The 20,496-nt window shown below is 43.8% G+C and overlaps 1 protein-coding gene across 1 annotated transcript in view; it reads left to right on the top strand.

Moving 5' to 3' along the window:
• The window catches only part of ITPK1 (inositol-tetrakisphosphate 1-kinase), a 207,014-nt gene extending 188,345 nt beyond the window's left edge, over nt 1–18,669 (top strand). The window contains exons 6-11 of the mRNA XM_069737043.1: nt 9,339–9,437; nt 9,546–9,586; nt 10,815–10,980; nt 14,449–14,516; nt 16,320–16,482; nt 17,672–18,669. Coding sequence (XP_069593144.1) covers nt 9,339–9,437; nt 9,546–9,586; nt 10,815–10,980; nt 14,449–14,516; nt 16,320–16,482; nt 17,672–17,946 — 812 coding nt within the window. The 3' untranslated portion in view covers nt 17,947–18,669. The remainder of the gene's footprint in view (nt 1–9,338; nt 9,438–9,545; nt 9,587–10,814; nt 10,981–14,448; nt 14,517–16,319; nt 16,483–17,671) is intronic.
• The last annotated feature ends 1,827 nt before the right edge of the window (nt 18,670–20,496 follow it).

Below are 20,496 nucleotides of genomic sequence, written 5' to 3'. Positions count from 1 at the left end.
TGTGACACTGCTGAGATGTTATGGAGGCCCAGGATGCTTCAATAGCGGCCTTAAGCTCATCCAGAGTGTTGGGTCTTGCGTCTCTCAACTTTCTCTTCACAATATCCCACAGATTCTCTATGGGGTTCAGGTCAGGAGAGTTGGCAGGCCAATTGAGCACAGTAATACCATGGTCAGTAAACCATTTACCAGTGGTTTTGGCACTGTGAGCAGGTGCCAGGTCGTGCTGAAAAATGAAATCTTCATCTCCATAAAGCATTTCAGCCGATGGAAGCATGAAGTGCTCCAAAATCTCCTGATAGCTAGCTGCATTGACCGTGCCCTTGATGAAACACAGTGGACCAACACCAGCAGCTGACATGGCACCCCACACCATCACTGACTGTGGGTACTTGACACTGGACTTCAGGCATTTTGGCATTTCCTTCTCCCCAGTCTTCCTCCAGACTCTGGCACCTTGATTTCCGAATGACATGCAAAATTTGCTTTCATCAGAAAAAAGTACTTGGGACCACTTAGCAACAGTCCAGTGCTGCTTCTCTGTAGCTCAAAAGTGGCTTTACCTGGGGAATGCGGCACCTGTAGCCCATTTCCTGCACACGCCTGTGCACGGTGGCTCTGGATGTTTCCACACCAGACTCAGTCCACTGCTTCCTCAGGTTCCCCAAGGTCTGGAATCGGTCCTTCTCCACAATCTTCCTCAGGGTCCGGTCTCCTCTTCTCGTTGTACAGCGTTTTCTGCCACATTGTTTCCTTCCAACAGACTTACCATTGAGGTGCCTTGATACAGCACTCTGGGAACAGCCTATTTGTTGAGAAATTTTTTTCTGGGTCTTACCCTCTTGCTTGAGGGTGTCAATGATGGCCTTCTTGACATCTGTCAGGTCGCTAGTCTTACCCATGATGGGGGTTTTGAGTAATGAACCAGGCAGGGAGTTTATAAAAGCCTCAGGTATCTTTTGCATGTGTTTAGAGTTAATTAGTTGATTCAGAAGATTAGGGTAATAGGTCGTTTAGAGAACCTTTTCTTGATATGCTAATTTATTGAGACAGGTTTTTTGGGTTATCAGGAGTTGTATGCCAAAATCATCAGTATTAAAACAATAAAAGACCTGACAAATTTCAGTTGGTGGATAATCAATCTATAATATATGAAAGTTTAATTGTAATCATTACATTATGGTAAATAATGAAATTTAACACTATATGCTAATTTTTTGAGAAGGACCTGTATACTACAGGGACATGCATATTCTAGAATACCCGATGCGTTAGAATCGGGCCACAATCTAGTTTACTTATATTTGTTTTGTGTGTGTAAACATATTTGAACATGGTATGTAATAGTCTTCAATCGAGAATGTAAAAGAAGAGGTTGGACAAGGAAATGTCATCATCACAATTCTTTTTTTTTTTTTTTGTTTAATAGCTAACAAATCCGCAGAGAAAACCACATGAAAATCCAAATTAAAACCGTGTGGATTTTCAACTGCGTTTTCTGCCAGGAGAGGCAGAATCTGCGCAGATTTTTACAAAGGCTAACTGCAACGTGTGCACATACCCTAACGCTCTTCACCATGTTAAAGATCCCTGCTTGCTGGCAATGAATAGGACCATCCGTGATTGTGTCCCAAAGCTCAAACACCCGGCTCTTCCTATAGTAGTTTTCCAGAAGCTGCAATTGAATCCAGTGTAGGCAATTCTATTTGACCTGTGCTGATACATTGTCCCAAATGCTCAGGACAGGAAAGTACAGAGTGTAGTCTAAAATAGATAGTACAGCTGTAACAGACCCTCTGCTGTGAGGAAATACAATGCACTGTTTCTCATTCTCTACAAGAAGTGTTTCACAGCAAGCAGAGATCTTGAAAAACAGAAGCATTAAAATGCAAAGTTTCTTAGAACGTTGCATAACCTGTGATTATGCTTAATTTGCATCAGCCCCTTTAACTCTTGCACGGTGGGCACATTCCGACACTGGGAGTACTTGTCATTCTTGGCATTTTACATCTCCTCTGGATACATGTCATCAAGGGTGGAGAATGTGAATGCCTGCTGGGTGTTGGTAATCTATAAAACATATTGTCTATTATAATAGAGTGTATTCAGAAGTGACACCTTCACATACGTAGGATTGGTTATGATGTGCATGGCATATTTTAGGTCTGGATAGATTTTCTTGTACAGGTTGTTTGCCATAAATCATCAAAATTAACAGCAGTGTGTTCTGGAGTTTTGTTTTTTTGAAGAGTTTTCTTTAGGTGCTGGTCTGATCCCCCAAGGAAAAAAAAAAGATTAAAATTCAAAACTCTTAAAACAGTCTTTTCATTCATTTCTATTATAAGACCACTTTGCTATATATGTTCAATGTTTTTTCCACTTCAGGCTTTGAAAAATGCCTGGTGGGAAAAGTTAGGGTACTTGTCGGCCCTGGATGAAATAGACTCCAAACTAAAAACTCTACAAAGAAGGATCAGTTCCCATTAGGAAACCTGTCATTTTTCGTAGCCTTTGCCTTGCTGTTCCAAGTAGTTCCTGGAGGTTCTGAGCATTCGGGATCTGCTATGGGAGGATCGGAGGGTTTACACTTTACTCCTAAAGATCTGATCTGAGGGATGTTATTCTGGATTATCTCAATGAGAATAACTGTTTAACTCCATATCAGCATGGGTTTATGAGAAATCGCTCCTGTCAAACCAATCTAATCAGTTTTTATGAAGAGGTAAGCTATAGGCTGGACCACGGTGAGTCATTGGACGTGGTATATCTCGATTTTTCCAAAGCGTTTGATACCGTGCCGCACAAGAGGTTGGTACACAAAATGAGAATGCTTGGTCTGGGGGAAAATGTGTGTAAATGGGTTAGTAACTGGCTTAGTGATAGAAAGCAGAGGGTGGTTATAAATGGTATAGTCTCTAACTGGGTCGCTGTGACCAGTGGGGTACCGCAGGGGTCAGTAATGGGACCTGTTCTCTTCAACATATTCATTAATGATCTGGTAGAAGGTTTACACAGTAAAATATCGATATTTGCAGATGATACAAAACTATGTAAAGCAGTTAATACAAGAGAAGATAGTATTCTGCTACAGATGGATCTGGATAAGTTGGAAACTTGGGCTGAAAGGTGGCAGATGAGGTTTAACAATGATAAATGTAAGGTTATACACATGGGAAGAAGGAATCAATATCACCATTACACACTGAACGGGAAACCACTGGGTAAATCTGACAGGGAGAAGGACTTGGGGATCCTAGTTAATGATAAACTTACCTGGAGCAGCCAGTGCCAGGCAGCAGCTGCCAAGGCAAACAGGATCATGGGGTGCATTAAAAGAGGTCTGGATACACATGATGAGAGCATTATACTGCCTCTGTACAAATCCCTAGTTAGACCGCACATGGAGTACTGTGTCCAGTTTTGGGCACCGGTGCTCAGGAAGGATATAATGGAACTAGAGAGAGTACAAAGGAGGGCAACAAAATTAATAAAGGGGATGGGAGAACTACAATACCCAGATAGATTAGCGAAATTAGGATTATTTAGTCTAGAAAAAAGACGACTGAGGGGCGATCTAATAACCATGTATAAGTATATAAGGGGACAATACAAATATCTCGCTGAGGATCTGTTTATACCAAGGAAGGTGACGGGCACAAGGGGGCATTCTTTGCGTCTGGAGGAGAGAAGGTTTTTCCACCAACATAGAAGAGGATTCTTTACTGTTAGGGCAGTGAGAATCTGGAATTGCTTGCCTGAGGAGGTGGTGATGGCGAACTCAGTCGAGGGGTTCAAGAGAGGCCTGGATGTCTTCCTGGAGCAGAACAATATTGTATCATACAATTATTAGGTTCTGTAGAAGGACGTAGATCTGGGGATTTATTATGATGGAATATAGGCTGAACTGGATGGACAAATGTCTTTTTTCGGCCTTACTAACTATGTTACTATGTTACTATGTTATATGGTGCAGTCTGTGACATCGTGCACAGATACCACTATAGAGTGTTAGTGTAATATCGCAATACAGAGCACATAAAGGTTCAGCCTGATGGGACCGGGGGTGCTGGTCTCTGGGTTATCCCTTTAGTTGACAGTGCCCCCACATGTCGTGCACATTCACATTAATATCCATATTTGTGCCATAGCCCTCCAGTAAAACCCCAGACCCAAGCAGCAGACATAGGGACCGGCTTCTGTCCTGTGACGGATTGCAGCCAGGCGATTCCTGACTTGCACGTTATTACTGGTGGCTGGCCTGTGTGATTTTCGCAGCGTGGCCTGATTCTGTCTGATACATTTTGCAGCGCTCTGATCTCTCGAGACGTCTTCAGAATATGAGTGGGTGTGAGTTCGTCAGGAAGACGTGAGCAGATTTTGGGCACAGTTGCACTGGACGTGCCAGCATGAGAGCTGGTAGTCTACACTGGGATGGCTGAGCGACTGGTCACAGCTTCCTAAAAGTATGGCCTAAATGCTTGTAATAAAAAGCTGCTCATATATGACCAGTTTAAATGCAGTGCCCCATACCCTCATGTCAATCTGCATTGTGTCCCCAGCATCACACTTAAATCCCACTAAGTTTTCTGGGAGTTGTAGTTTCCCAATAACACAGGCTTCAGACCACTGCTAGAGTCAGTAGCTAGCTCAATAGCTTGTAATCCAAAGTAACGATATCAATAACAGAAAATAGTACATTTTCTACTAAAATGTAAATACAGTAATGCGGTTTTCTCCCAAGTTGCCATTAAGTGAATGTTCCACCAGGTGGCAGCATTGTAGACTCTATAACGTCTGATTGTGCAGCTCACAATTGGTGTAAAAGTCACAGTACATCTTTAATATTTGAAGCAATTAAAGTGGTTGTTTACCTTTGAGATTTTCTTTTCATTAATTAAATGGCTGTATTTTGTGCTAAAAATAATGTTTGCAATTGTTTCATTACAATTTTTTGCATGGTCTATTCCTGGCTGCAGCATGAAGTAACTGAGAATCCATCACTGAGCTTGTTCTGATTGATGGACGGGAGAGTTTATAACACTTTTTTATCTGCAATCTTCTGATTTATGACCACAGAGCACATGATAGGTGAATGTGTAGGGAAATGACGAGCCTGTAAAAGTCAAAATTGTGCCAAATTTTCATTGTAACCCAATTGCAGAAATATTTTTGCACCCACCTAAGCATTTAATATAAAAAAATAAATATTCTCACTAAAGGTGAACAACCCCTTCAACTTGAATTTAAAGTTCTTATTTTACTCAAAGATAATGAATTTGCATAGTAAATTATTTTACTCACAGAATCCCTTTAAGTGGAATCTATTTAATTAATGTCTGATTTTGAGATACCACCATGTCCTCACCTGAAGTGTTGTGTCCTTCCTGCCCTTCTCTATCCATCCTGAATCTTTCTGTTTTCAGACTCCGCATAACAGAATTTTCCAGATTGTGACTGGCTGTGACCCAGGGCCTCCCACTCTGTATATTTATCAGAGCTGCACGCTGCCAGAATCTGGACCTCCAGAGCGTCTCCCATCAGACTCTTCCAGTCAGCCCAGGGGTAACCTCACCTCCACAGCGGGGGGCATCACCACAGTGGTCCTCCTCTGTCTCTTGTGGATGGAGTGATGAGATTCACATGGAGATTCTCGAAATGCCCTTCCCTGATTTTTCTTATGTTAGGTTGATTATAATTGTAGTTGACTGTGGATTATTCTGTTATCTGGTGTCACCCTCATCGATGATACTGCTTTGTGATACGTTGTATCAGCCCTGGGCAGATAGCATCGAAGCTGCAATATCTGGAGCAACAACTATTAATATTATAGCGCTACTTATTCTATGGTGCTTTACATGTGAGGGGGGGGTGTATATGATAAAAAAAAAACAAGTAGCATAAGCTTAATACAAGTCACGACTGGTACAGGAGGAGAGAGGACCCTGCCCGCGAAGGCTCACAATCTACAAGGGATGGGTGAGGATGCAGTAGGTGAGTATAGAGCTGGTCGTGCAGCGGTTTGGTGGAGTGAAGGTTACTGCAGGTTGTAGGCTTGTCGGAAGAGGTAGGTCTTCAGGTTCTTTTTTTCAGGGTTTCCTCCACGTAAGCAGGAGTCTGATATGTTGGGGTAGAGTTCCAGAGTAGGTGGGATGCATGGACGAAATCTAGTATGCGATTGTGGGAAGAGGAAAATAGAGCTGAAGATCTTGTGAGGATCAGAGGTTGCGTGCAGGTAAGTACCGGAAGACGAGGTCACAGATGTATGGAGGCGGTAGGTTGTGGATGGCTTCGTATGCCATGGTTAGGGTTTTGAACTAGAGTCTGGGTAGTGAGGAGCCATTGAAGGGATTGACTGAGGGGAAAGGCCGGGGAACAGTGGGGGTGCAGGTGGATTAGTCTGGCAGCAGATTTTAGGATAGATTGGTAGGGTGTGAGAGTGTTAGGGCTCCTTCACACTTGCTTGAAATACGTCCGAGTCTCGCAGCTTAAAACCCGGCTCTGCCGCCGGCACTTCAGAGCGGAGCGTGCAGCCGCACAGCAATACATGGAGCTGCACACTTTGCTCCCAAGTGTCGGCGGCAGGGCCGGGTGTTACCATGCGAGACTCGGACGTATTTTACGCAAGTGAGAAGGAGCCCTTAAAGGGGAGGCCACAGAGCAGGAGGTTGCAGTAGGCAAGACTGGAGATGATGAGGACATGCATTAGTGTTTTTACAGATTCTTGGGTGAAGAATGTCCGGAAAATATTTTTGAGTTGGAGTTGGCAGGAAGTGGAAAGGGCTTGGATGTGTGGTTTGAAGGAGAGATCAATGTTGAGGGTTACCCTGAGGCTTACGGGACTAGGGAGAGTGGGCAGCTGAATTTGATGGATAGGTCAGTTGACGGGGGGTTTGAGTGAGATGGTGAGGTGAGTTTTAGAAATCTAGCAGAGAAGGATGAAATAGCAGACAAACATTGTGGGATTCTGGTTAGTAGGGTTGTAATATCTGGTCCAGAGAGGTAGATCTGTGTGTTAGCATAGAGGTGATACTGAAAGCCGTGAGATGCCATTAGCTGTCCCAGGCTGAAGGTGTAGATGGGGAAGAGCAGGGGTCCAAGGACTGAACCTTGGGGTACACCCAACAGATAGGGGGTGAGATGAAGAGGTGGTGTGTGAGTGGGAGATGCTGAATGTCCGGTCTGGTATGACGATATCCAGGATAGGGCCAAGTCTGTGATGATAAGAGGTGAGAGGGTCTGTATTAAGAGGGAAAGGTCCACTGTTTGGAAGGCAGAGGACAGGTCCATGAGGAGGAGGACAGAGGAGTGTCACTTGGATTTGTCGGTTAGTAGGTCATTGGTGACCTTAGTCAGGGCAGTTTCAGTGGAAAGGTGCTGTCAAAAAAGGTGTCAGGAGAAGTGGGGAGGACAGTTCAAGATGGGCGTGTTATTCCAGTAGTTTTGCAGCATAGGGGATAAGTGATATGAGTCAAGAGAGGGCTTTTTGAGGGTGGGTGAGATCGAGGCATGTTTAAAGCATGAGGGGAAAACACCAGTTGTTAGTGACAGGTTGAAGAGATGAATTGGGGTCGGGATGAAGACCACTGGTGATGTATGGGAGGTGGTCAAGTGCAGAGGTGGTGAGATGTGAAAATTTGTTATTCTGTAATGGTGGAGAAGTTGATTTTGGCGGATGAGGGCTGAGTAGTTATGAGGGGCTTTGGGGACTGTTAGCCAAACCTTTCTGTTATCAATTTTCTTATTGAAGAATGAGGCAAAGTCTTCAGCTGAGATGGGTGGAGAGAGAGGAGGCGCTCGGGTATGGAGGAGAGAATTGAGGGTATGAGAGATGAGAGGTAGGTTTGTTTTGCTGCAGTGAGTGTGAAAGTTCTGAGGGACTGTTTGAATGTGATGAAGTGCTTGTTGGAATGGAGCCTTTTCCTTCTCCGCTCAGCAGTTGTCTGATACTACAACTATTACTGCAGTTGCCCCATATGTCGTCTTCTACTTTGTTTCTGGGACAGGAAGTAGCCAACTGCCATTGTCATAGGTCACCCAGCTTCATGATCCCCGCCGATTCTAAAGCCGTGTCAGCTTGCAATCTTGATGATGCAATGATTTCTAAATGTCCCATCCTGGCTTTTAGGTGTTGCATCCTCCTGATTTCAGCTCTGCAGCTCCTGGAGCAGTGCCCGTGTTTGTAGCATTCAGGGTCCATGATTCATTCATCGACCTAACTCTCCCACTCCATTCATGGAAAGAAGACGACTTCACGTGTAAACTGACTGTCCATCATCACCGTCTCTGATCCTTCATCATAGAAGGCCTGGAACAAGTGTCTGTTTATTCCAAAGTCTCTTTTGTGCTACTTAAGAATCACCGCTGTACGGATCGTGGTAAATGTCAGCGCTATCCTAGGTGCAAAGGGGGAATCCCACCAAAAGGGTTCGCTATTCTTTACATTTTGTGCTCCGGACTTGGCTTTATTGTTTGCGTCTTTGCTTTGCTCAGCAGCGCAGTCTTTTTTTTTTTTTACCGTTGTAGGGCAAACTGGACTGTTTAAGCTTCTTCTCCGTAGTCAGGATTCTCCAGCAGCACAGAGTACTTCAGGAGAGGAATGTGCTCATCTTGTGTGATTTGGAGACTGGGAGCCTGATTAATTATTGCATTAGTGCACATTTTGTGTGTTTATCACTTTTTTTGTGTGTAATTCCTCTTTTGCACCTATTTTGAAGTCTTTTCTACTTACCGTATTCTCTGTTCGCCATTGCGGGCGCAGTCTTTGTAATCCAAACATTTGCTGATTCATTATTAAGGGGTTTTTTTAAGTTGTGTAACATTTTAACATCTGTGACTTTTTGCTATAAGTAAAGTAAGGTGCAAAAAATGTAGATGACATTTTAAAGAACATTTTTTATTTTGTGCAAAATTCATTAACCCACGTTTGGTTATTTTGAAGAATTTGGTGCAAAAAAAGGTCAATAACCACCAAAAGACAATGTAGAAAAGAAAAACCTGCAAGTTTTGGAACGAGCACTGAGTTTCTTAGGTGAAGTAGTGGGGTCCTTTGCAGCAGAGTATATTAGGAGTGGAGATGACAAAATGTTATATGGTTTATAGACTGTGAATTGCGTACCATGTGGGGCAAGGACCCCTAGTAGCACACAGCAGCACAGAGTGCTTCAGGAGAGTGTTGACCTTGTGGACAGGCTGAATATGAGGGAGTGGAAGGATCCTGGTTCTCCAGCTTCACAGACTGCAAACTAATGAGTCTCACAGGATAACATAAATATTTTAATGATGCCTGCGTGGCAACTTTTTTTTTTTTTAACCAATGAATATTCTGTTTCTTCCTGTAGATGACCGGTTGTGTTCTCCACCCTTCATGGAGCTATCGACTGAAAGCGGAGAGGACGCCCTAAAACTGATTGAGAACAGCGGCCTGGCCTTTCCATTCAGTAAGTATTGGTAATAGGCATAGACTTTATTGATAAAACCCACCGATCTGCTGAGCCTTCCCAAACCTGCCACAAGGGCGGCGCTCTAACTTTAGTTTTTTTTTCCAGTATGCAAGACAAGAGTTGCTCACGGGACCAACTCGCATGAGGTATGATGATTCCTCTTATCGCCTGTACATTACACCCTAGTTGCTTTACAACTTGAGGCCTTCATTCCTTTTGCAGCTATGTGACATTTATTATATCATCCATTACACCATGTTTCCAGATAGCAGAAATCCAGCTTTTTTTTCCCTCTTGGTTTTGTTTTTTTTTCCCATGTAAAATGTATTTTGCATTTAACAGTTAAATCAAAAGTGAATGTGAATTTTTCGACCCAATTTACATTCAAGAATCTTTAGATTTGTGTGTTTTTAGTGCATTTTTTTTCCCTATAGGCTAAAACAAAAATGCTTTAAAAAGCCTTGTCAAATCTGCACCAAAAATGCAGAACTGCCAGTTTGTTCTCCTGTATATCCTGGGCACAGATTGGGCTTCAGCAGAGACCCTCATTTTCATCATAGTATACACTGCAGTAATGTGTTATAGTAGTATATAGTACAAGTGATCCGATGAGCGCAGATTCAAGTCCCATCATGGGCCAAAAATTAAAAAAAATAAAATAAACATGTAGTCGAACCAGATCTGTAAATCTGAAAAAACTAAAATAATCAAAATGACTGAATTGCCATTATTTTGGTTGCTTTGCCTTAAAAAAAAGATCAAGAAAAAGTTTTTTTGTTTTTTTTATCGTTGGAGAAAATGAAAAACTTCAGATGTGTATCGTCATGATCACGCAAACTTACTGCAAAAAGAAACCCCCCCCAAAAAAAAAAGTCAGTTTCTATTTTCCAGTACATGGTATAGTATAATGAATGTTGTCATTTGAAGTTATAACTCGCCCTGCAAAATTCAATCCCTCATACATGAATGTCAGTGGAAAATAGTTCAGGCTCTTGGAAGAGGGGGAGGAAAAAACTAAAGCGGATTTAGGGTATAATGGATTGAAAATATGGTTTCTGATATGAGGGTTGTGTTTATACTGGCAAATGTCACGTCTGGCATCCTGGGATCGTTTACCCATCCGCTGGTGACAGATGAAGTGAAGGATTCTCGAGTATCTGGCAAAATGTCCAATAGTGAAATGCGGTATATCCATGATGGCCGTCACTGAATGTCCAGCTGGATAAGCGCAATCCTATCATCTCAGAGGATCAAAGCTCATTCATTCATATCCTGATGGTCTGGACGTCCTGACAAATATAAAGTGTTGGTATTCCACTGCAGAAGGCAAAGTTGACTCTGTGACGCCATTGTTCTGTTTTTTGTCTTGTGTAGATGTCTATAATATTTAATATGGAGGGTCTACGGGCGATACCGCGCCCCTGTGTCATTCAGAGCTTTGTCAGCCATAATGCCGTACTCTACAAAGTCTTTGTGGTTGGAGATTCGTACACAGTGGTGGAACGACCGTCCCTAAAAAATTTCTCACCAGGCAGCTCAGGTAAGGCTCTTTTGTGAATGTGTGCCCAAAGAAGAAAAAAAAACGAACTTATGGTCATTAAAATAGTCAAAATCAGAATATTAAAAGTGAAAAACCTTTTTAAGAAACAAGGGTTATATGGTGGCAATGTAAAAGACGGGTGCCCACACAGTAATGAAAACCGTTTTTCTTTTTCCCCCTTGGGCATATATTTCTTCCGAATGGTCTGCTATTCGATTTTCCTGCAGATACATGTCATTATATGGATTTGGAGTTTTTTAACACTAGGACTACTGGACTCGTGAACCCTGAATAGAACTACTGCAAGTAAGGCTACTTTCACACTAGCGTTTTCTGCAATCCGTCACAATGCGTCGTTTTGCAGAAAAAACGCATCCTGCAAAAGTGCTTGCAGGATGCGTTTTTTCCCCATAGACTTGCATTGACGACGCATTTGCGACGGATTGCCACACGTCGCATCCGTCGAGCGACGGATGCGTCGTGCTTTTGCGGACCGTCGGGAGAAAAAAAACGCTACATGTAACGGTTTTTTCTCCTGACGGACCGCTTTTTCCGACCGCGTTCGCTGCCGGAACTCCGCCCCCACCTCCCCGCACCTTACAATGGGGCAGCGGATGCGCCGGAAAAATGCATCCGCTGCACCCATTGTGCAATGCAGCAAACGCTAGCATCAGAATCTCTCCCCGACGCATTGCGACGGTGAGATTCCGACGCTAGTGTGAAAGAAGCCTAAGTGGTCAAAATGACTATACCAGTAGTCCCAGTGTTAAATCACACTTTATCTATAGTTGACATATATCACCTGCCTAGTCCAGAACGTGTCCTAACAACATTTTTTGTGAATGTTTGTATATGTATGTATGTGTGTTTATTCGGAGAAGGACTTAAATGTTTTTGCTCTGTACAGGATGGCCCTGTCATATCTATGGTCGAAGGATAATCCTCTTACTCTGCCATCTGCTGACACCTGCTGAGAATATATACTGCTCAAAAAAATAAAACTAACACTAAAATCCCACATCCTAGATATCACTGAATGGCATATTCTAGTTCTAAATCTTTATTCATTGCACAATGGAATGTGTTGAGAACACTAAAACACACAAATGATCAATGTAAATCAAAATGAATATCCCATGGAGTTCTGGATAATGGAATGGTACTCAATCCAAGTGGAAAATCAAATTACAGGCTGATCCAACTTCAGTGGAAATGCCTCAAGACAAGGAAATGATGCTCAGTAGTGTGTGTGGCCTCCACGCCCCTGTATGACCTCCCTACAACGCCTGGTTATGGTCCCAATGAGGAGGCGGATGTTCTCCTTAGTGATCTCCTCCCGGAACTGAATTAAAGCATCAGTCAACTCCGGGACAGTCTGTGGTGCAATGTGGCGTTGATGGACGGAATGAGACATTATGTCCCAGATGTGCTTGATTACAATCACGTCTGGGGAATGGGCGGGCCAGTCCATAGCTTCAATGCCTTCATCATGCAGGAACTGCTGACACACTTCAGCCACATGAGGCCTAGTATTGTCATACATCAGAAGGAACCCAGGGCTCACAGCACCAGCATATGGTCTCACAAGGGGTCTGAGGATCTCATCCTACTATCTAAGGGCAGTCAGGGTACCTCTGGCGAGCACATGGAGGGCTCTTCGGCTCTCCAAAGAAATTCCTCCCCACACCATTACTGACCAACTGCTAAACCGGTCATGGTGGAGAATGTTGCAGGCAGCAGAATGTTCTTCACGGCGTCTCCAGACTCTGTCACGTCTGTCACATGTGCTCAGTGTGAACCTGCTCTCATCCGTGAAGAGCACAGGGCGCCATTATCGAATCTGCCAATCTTGGTGTTCTCTGACAAATGGCAATCCCCCTGCACAGTGTTGGATATAAGCACAACACCCACTTGTGGACGTCGGGCCCTGATACCACCCTAATGGAGACTGTTTCTGACAGTTTGAGCAGACACATGGATGTTAGTGGCTGCTGGAAGTTATTTTACAGCACTGGAACTCCTCCTCCCATTCCTCCTTTCACAAAGGATGAGGTAGTGGTCTTGCTGCTGGGTGTTGCCCTCCTATCGCCCCCTCCTCGTCTCCTGGTATCTGCTTCATGCTCTGGACACAGTGCTGACAGACCCAGCTACCCTTCTTGCCACAGCTCGTATTGATGTGCCATCCTGGATGTGCTGCACTACCTGAGCAACTTCTGTGGGTTGTAGACACTGCCTCATACAACTCTTACCTCTAGGGGTCCTCAATAATGTATAATTCATCCTCAATAATCAGAACCTCTCACTCCCGTCTCCAAGATTTTACACATGCTGCGCCGACTCTTTGGAATGCACTACCCAGGTTAATACGATTAATCCCCAATCCCCACAGTTTTAAGTGCGCCCTAAAAACTCATTTGTTCAGATTGGCCTACCGCCTCAATGCATTAACCTAACTATCCCTGTGTGGCCCATTCAAAAAAAAAAGAACATAATCAGGTTCCTTGGATCATGTTCTCATACACTTCATGCAGTTACGGTAATAGCCTCTGTGTCTGTACTGCTACATACTTAGGCAGTTAACTGGTTCATTCAGCTTTACATGAACACCCGAGCCTTACACTATGGCAGGTCTGAATAACTAAAGCAATTGTTACCATCCACCTCTCGTCTCTCCCCTTTTCCTCATAGTTTGTAAGCTTGCGAGCAGGGCCCTCACTCCTCCTGGTATCTATTTTGAACTGTGACTTCTCTTATGCTGTAATGTCTATTGTCTGTACAAGTCCCCTCTATAAATTGTAAAACGCTGCGGAATATGTTGGCGCTATATAAATAAAATTATTATTATTAGGGGTCAGAGCAATGACAAAATGCAAAAGTGATCAAAACAGCCAAAAAAGATGAGAACAGAGAAATGGGCTGTGGTCACCCCCTGCAGAGCCACTCCTTTATTGGGGTTGTCTTGCGAATTGCCGTTTCTATTTGTTATCCGTTCAATTTGCACAACAGCATTAGAAATAGATTCGCAATCTGTGTTGCTTCGTAACTGGACAGGCTCACTTCACAGAAGTATCATTGATTCAGAGTTACATTGTGTCGTTTAAGTGTCTTTGTGTGTGTGTGTGTGTGTGTATATATATATATATATATATATATATACATATATATATATATATATATATATATATATATATATATTTAATACACTTGAATGTTAATTGCAGGGGGAGATAAAGTTCACTTTGCTCTGTACAGGACGGCCCTGTCATATGTGGGGCTGAGCAATGATCCGCTTACTCTGCCATCTGCTGACACCTCTGAGAATTGCACCTTGGTAAATTCTTCGTTTTAGTTTTCAGCTATAGGACTTTCCAACCAAAAATCACACATCTTTCCTGATGAATATTCATTTGCTTCCTTCTTTTCGAGATTACAGTAAAAATGTTCTTAATTTGCTTTTTTATTTTCCAGATAGAGAATCCATATTCTTTAATAGTCATAATGTGTCAAAACCAGAGTCGTCTTCAGTGTTAACTGCGGTGAGTTTTCTGAGCTATTTAAAGCTTGAGATTATAAAAAGTAAGCCTACAATCAGGGCATGTCCCACAGCTGAAATCCTTTCCCCCCCCCCCCCCTAAACTAATCACCATAACGGGGTCACCCCGGCTGCAGGACCACAGTCACGATTAGTTCAATGGATCTCCTGACCGCACATGGAGAGTTTGGCACTGACGACAATAGCCGCACATGACATTGACGTGAGTGGAGCAGCAGAGCGGATGCCCGGCCTCACACTGCATTGGCTGAAGTCTTGCAGCCAGGGGAGAAAGGGGGACACAAGTCTTCTGTTCTGGCGATAGGGGCCAGGAGGTGTCTATAAGGCTACTTTCACACTTCCGTTTATTTATATCCGTCACAATGCATCCTTTTGGGAAAAAAAACGCATCCTGCAAATTTGCCCGCAGGATGTGTTTTTTTCCCCATAGACTTGTATTGCCGACGGATCGCGACGTATGGCCACACGTTGCGTCCATCGTGCACTGGATGCGTCGGGTTTTGGCGGCCTGTCATCTGGGAAAAACGTTCAAGGGAACGTTTTTCTGTACGTCGCATCCAGTTTTCCCGTCTGCGCATGCCCGGCAGGAAATATCACTCTGACTCTTTCCTGCTCGGCAACACAGATGGAAATGTGAAAGCAAACACTTCCGTCTGTACATTGCGCCGACGCTTCGTGACGGGCGACTACCGACAGAAGTGTGAAAGAGGCTTCTTTCACACTTCCGTCTTCCAAATCTGCACAGGATCCGTCAAGACGTTGAAATGACGGCTCCTGTGCAGATTGTGGAAAACGTGTCCATCTTTCTGACGGACCCGTCGAGGCTATGTGCACCTGTTGTGTATGCATCTTTGCAGCAGTTTTCCGCTGCAAAAAACGCATACACAACACAAACCAGGTTAAAAAAAATTAAAAATCGCAATATTCTCACCTACCGGCGTTCCGCGCAGCGATGCTCCCAGCAGCTAACGTTCCTAGTAATACATTGCGAAATCTCGCGAGAACCAGCGCTTCTAAAGGACATTAACTTTTTTTAAGAAGCAATGGTGAGTGCTGTTTCTTTTTTCAATATTGAATATAATTGGTCTTCAACTCATTTTTCGTGCACCACCGAGCTCACTATCATGTCTATATTAAGGACTGATTCAGACTGCAGTCAGCAGTTTGGTGCCAGGTTTTTCTGCTTTTTCACTTTTTGGTATGATATTTTGCTTACTTTTTATAGCTTTTTTTTTATAGAGAGAAGTGATTAAAAAATGCTTTTTTTTTTTTTTTTTCTTTTTATTCTGATGTTTACAGTACCAGTTTAGTTTGATAGACTGGACTTTTACAGTAGTGACATTAAATGTGTTTTTATTTTTTTTTGTTAGTGGCGGAAAAAAATAGCAATTTGCATTTTTATATTTACATTTTTTTTATTATTCCTTTATTACTAAGATCCCAAGGGGACTTGGACTTGTGATTGTCTGATTAGTTTATTTTATATACTGCAGTGCCTAAAGTATTGCTGTATATAGTGAAAATCTCAGTTTCTGATGGAGCTCAGCCTGTGGCTGAAGTACCAAAATGGCAGTGGTGGGGGCCTTCAGCAGGACCCTAGCTATCTGATAACCCATCGGTGCCCTCTGATTGCGTTGTAGAGGATCTATGGGAGCCGGTTCTTGCGAGAAATAGACAGTGGCATCTTTTTGGTTACCAGCAGCGGTCCGCGCTCAACTGTGCCCTGCCCCCTGGTGATGACATCACTGATAATATTGTGATTTTTCTCTCTGGCTCTCACCCACAGCTGGAGAAGGTGGAAGGCGTGTTTGAGCGTCCTAGCGATGATGTCATCCGCGCCATCTCCAAGGCTCTCCGACAAGCGCTGGGCATCTCGCTATTTGGGATCGACATTATAATTAATAACAAAACTGGACAGCACGCTGTCATTGACATCAACGCCTTTCCAGGTAAAGCTAGATTTGTATTAGAGGGAAACTGTCCCCTCAAGAAATGCTATTTACCTGCACATATAGGGGTGAATGGTGTTAATATCCATCCTGGCTGCCTTAATGCAGCAGATACCGGGAGAAAATGAACTTGTATCCTCTCTGCAGACGCTCGCTGCCAGTCACCAGGGCAGTGCATGGAGCGGTTACGGTGCTGCACACTAAACTGTGAGTGACAGCGGTAATTAACCCTATTCCTCCCACCACATTGCTTCATGGCGCAGCCAAACATTTAACTGAACCTTCCTATATACTTGTTTTCCTTCTATCTCAACTCTCTGCTCCTTGATTGACAGTTCTGGCTTAATAGAGGGAAAACAAGGGAAGATGCACTTAAATAATTCCCTGCAACATGATGCTCCGACTAACTGTGCTTGGTTTGAACAGTCATTTTGTTCCCTTTAAATAATTTTTGTGTTTCCCATTGTTGGACACTAGAGGGAGCAGCTTTTTAAATTAGCATAGAATATGTCATACACACTGCCTTAAACGTACCGGACCCGTCCCGCACTTTGCTGCCTTTTTTTTTTTTTTGCAGCAGCAGCAGCAGCACTTCGGCAAAGAGAAGTTGTTCTCGGTTTCTGGATCTGTCACCATTCTCTGACATCCAGCAGGAATTGTGAAACTTTGTTTCCATTCCTCACCATTTTATGTGAAAGTTTTGAACGTTTGATTCCGTGATTTGAGCTTAATCTACAGAAATCGGGAGAAATCCTGAATGTTATTTTAGTCTCATTCATGACTTCTCAGCGGCTTCGTCTTGTACACAGGACTTGCTGCTGCCATAATGGTCTCTTGTAGCAGAGAACACGGCCTTTTTAATTTTCTGCATAAAATCTGGTTTCCATTCAGCCGTGCCTCTGATTACAGGGAGTCCGGCGTATTAATAAATGTTAATGACTTTTTCCTATGAATATGAAGAAGGCTTGGCCAACACCATGGAGATGAGTAGCCACTTTGCACTGACACAGGCTGCCACCGCAGCTGCGGGTGTTAATTAAAGGGTCAGAATATGGTAAAACGTGCACGTCTGGCATCATATTGAAAATTATAGCACATTGCTCTCCATTTATATTGTGCTGACTGAGCTCTGCTACGTCTGTCTGTAAGAGGAGGATACTCATCCGCCTGTTCTCATCTTGTTCCTTAGGATATGAGGGCGTTCCAGAATTTTTTGGGGAGCTCTTGAATCACATCATCGCCATCCTTCAGCGGCCAGAGGTGAACATGAATAAACCCCCCTCAGAACAGTTAACGGCATCTGTCATGTGCTGCGCTCCCACCGCTCGGATAGACCCCTGGATGGTGGAGAGCGACGGAGCCGTGAAACTACCAAGCCAAAGACTAGGATGCAACTCCATTGTGACCCCCAGCTTCCAGAAGCACTGCGTGGCAACGCTGACGACAAAGGCGTCTTCTCAGTAATCCCAGTGAGGGGTTAAATGCCAGGCCTTGAAACGTTCGCAATCTGAGAACTCTGGACAGCAATGGGCCAAATCTGCGGCATTATCGCGCTCAACCTGTCGTCCAATCTGAGCAGATGACCTAATATTTTTTTGGGATAAAAGAATCGCCAATTGATTATAGAATCAGTGCAAATATAAGATGATGAGAATGAAAAAAAAATGTGCATTAATTTAATAAGGGTACCATACATCATGCAAATTATTATTATTATTTTTTTTTTGGCAAATGTTATATATAAAAAAAAATGAAATATTTTTTAAGATAAATTTTATTCTGATAGAGAATTCTACAGTGACGAAAGCGGTGGCGGCAGTCACGCTGGACATTTCCTATTTGTTTTTAAGTCTTGTTTTTAAACTCTTCTAGGCCCTCCGGCACTTTGAGTTAGTTCAGTGATATTTTTTTGCCTAGATTATAAAGACTTTGGATGAATCATCCTCGTATACAGATAATTACAGACGGACTGTGTGGGTGGACTGCGACCAAACACACCGGCGAGCAGGACAATAAATTCACCACCACCACCACGCATGATTGGCGCAGCACTTCCAGCTTACTTCCTCCTCGTGTGAGTGGACGGACAGCTCTTCTACTTCGGTTTTATAGAAAAATAAACTAAAAAAAGATAATGTATATATTGTCAAAACGATCCTGCTGATTAAAAACAGATGTACTCCGTTACCTGAGAGTCGCTGCCTTTGAGCTTTTATTTTCAGAAAATGCAATGGGAGACCTGACAAGTTCCAGCAGCTGCAGAGACCACGGTTGGAAGGCGCTGGTGGTCTTTATGATCAGCGCCACCTCAAGGAGGTGAGTCACCTTGAGTCTGTTATTATAACATTTAGGGTAGGTTCACATTGCTTTAGCGTGATCCGTTTAACGGATCCGTTACTTAGCGGCACTAACGCAATGTGACGGATCCGGTAACGCGCCCATAGACTTAAATTATCGTAAGGCATCCGAACACATGTCAAAATCGCCATGCATTAGCAATGATGCGTTACTGCGGTTTACTGCGTTTTCAGGTATGTTAGGTCTAATGCATGATAAACGGATGCGTTCGCTATGCATAGACCTTTATTGCTAACGCATACCAATGCAATGGTACCATGCATTAGTGCAAACGTATTAAAAATTTTGAGCATCAGCGTTAACGGATCCGTTAAAGGGATGGCACTAACGCGATGTGAACCTAGCCTTACTGCAATGTTTTAAGTTGTAACGTTCACACAGGCAGAGCAATAAACACCGACGACACTAAATCTGCAGAGATGGCGCAATGTTCTCGGCAGCACGAGTCCTGTTATAAAGTACTAGCTATTGAACCCGTTCTACGCCCGGGTGGCGAGCATTTATATTGCTATATGGTCTCCATCCTGGTATGTGCTACTCCATCCTGCGTCCCCATCCTGTCATGTGCTGCTCCATCCTGCGTCCCCATCCTGTCATGTGCTGCTCCATCCTGCGTCCCCATTCTGACATGTGCTGCTCCCATCCTGCGCCCCCATTCTGACATGTGCTGCACCCATCCTGCGCCCCCATTCTGACATGTGCTGCTCCCATCCTGCGCCCCCATTCTGACATGTGCTGCTCCCATCCTGCACCCCCATCCTGTCATGTGCTGCTCCCATCCTGTGCCCCCATTCTGACATGTGCTGCACCCATCCTGCGCCCCCATTCTGACATGTGCTGCTCCCATCCTGCGCCCCCATTCTGACATGTGCTGCACCCATCCTGCGCCTCCATTCTGACATGTGCTATACCCATCCTGCGCCTCTATTCTGACGTGCTGCACCCATCCTGCGCCTCCATTCTGTCATTTGCTGCTCCCATCCTGCGCCCCCATCCTGTCATGTGCTCCTCCCATCCTGTGCCCCCGTTTTGTCATGTGCTGCTTCCATCCTGCACCCCCGTTCTGTCATGTGCTGCTTCCATCCTGCACCCGCGATCTGTCATGTGCTGCTCCCATCCTGCGCCCCCGTTCTTTCATGTGCTGCTTCCATCCTGCACCCCCGTTCTGTCATGTGCTGCTCCCATCCTGCACCCCCGTTCTCTCATGTGCTGCTGCCATCCTGCGCCCCCGTTCTGTGATGTGCTGCCCTATTCTGTCATGTGTAATAGAGAAAGCGGAGGGCACCACTAAATGCAAAACTGATATTGGGGCTCACCGTGGACTGAAAAACAACAGAAATAATCCAAAAGAAAAGAAAAAGATCATGTCCACATGAATGGGAGCACCACAAACAATTATATAAAGGTTATAAAGTTTTTATTGAAACAATACCACAATAGTCAAAGATACATCACACAAAAAAAAAATGAGACTAAAAACATTTAAAAATGCAATGCACAAGACAAACGTGCACAACAGACATTTCCTAGTATAGGGAAAATGACTAGCCACATCCCCCTCCCCTCCCAAGGATAGTGATGGATATACTCAGCACAATGACCAATGATTTAACCATATAACAGTGCATACAATGCAAATAATCTCTATACAGTACT

This window comes from Ranitomeya imitator, chromosome 1, assembly GCF_032444005.1.
Source record: "Ranitomeya imitator isolate aRanImi1 chromosome 1, aRanImi1.pri, whole genome shotgun sequence".
Lineage (NCBI taxonomy): Eukaryota > Metazoa > Chordata > Amphibia > Anura > Dendrobatidae > Ranitomeya > Ranitomeya imitator.
The sequence above is the reverse complement of the archived record's forward strand: the minus strand, read 5'-3'. Positions and strand labels throughout refer to the sequence as shown.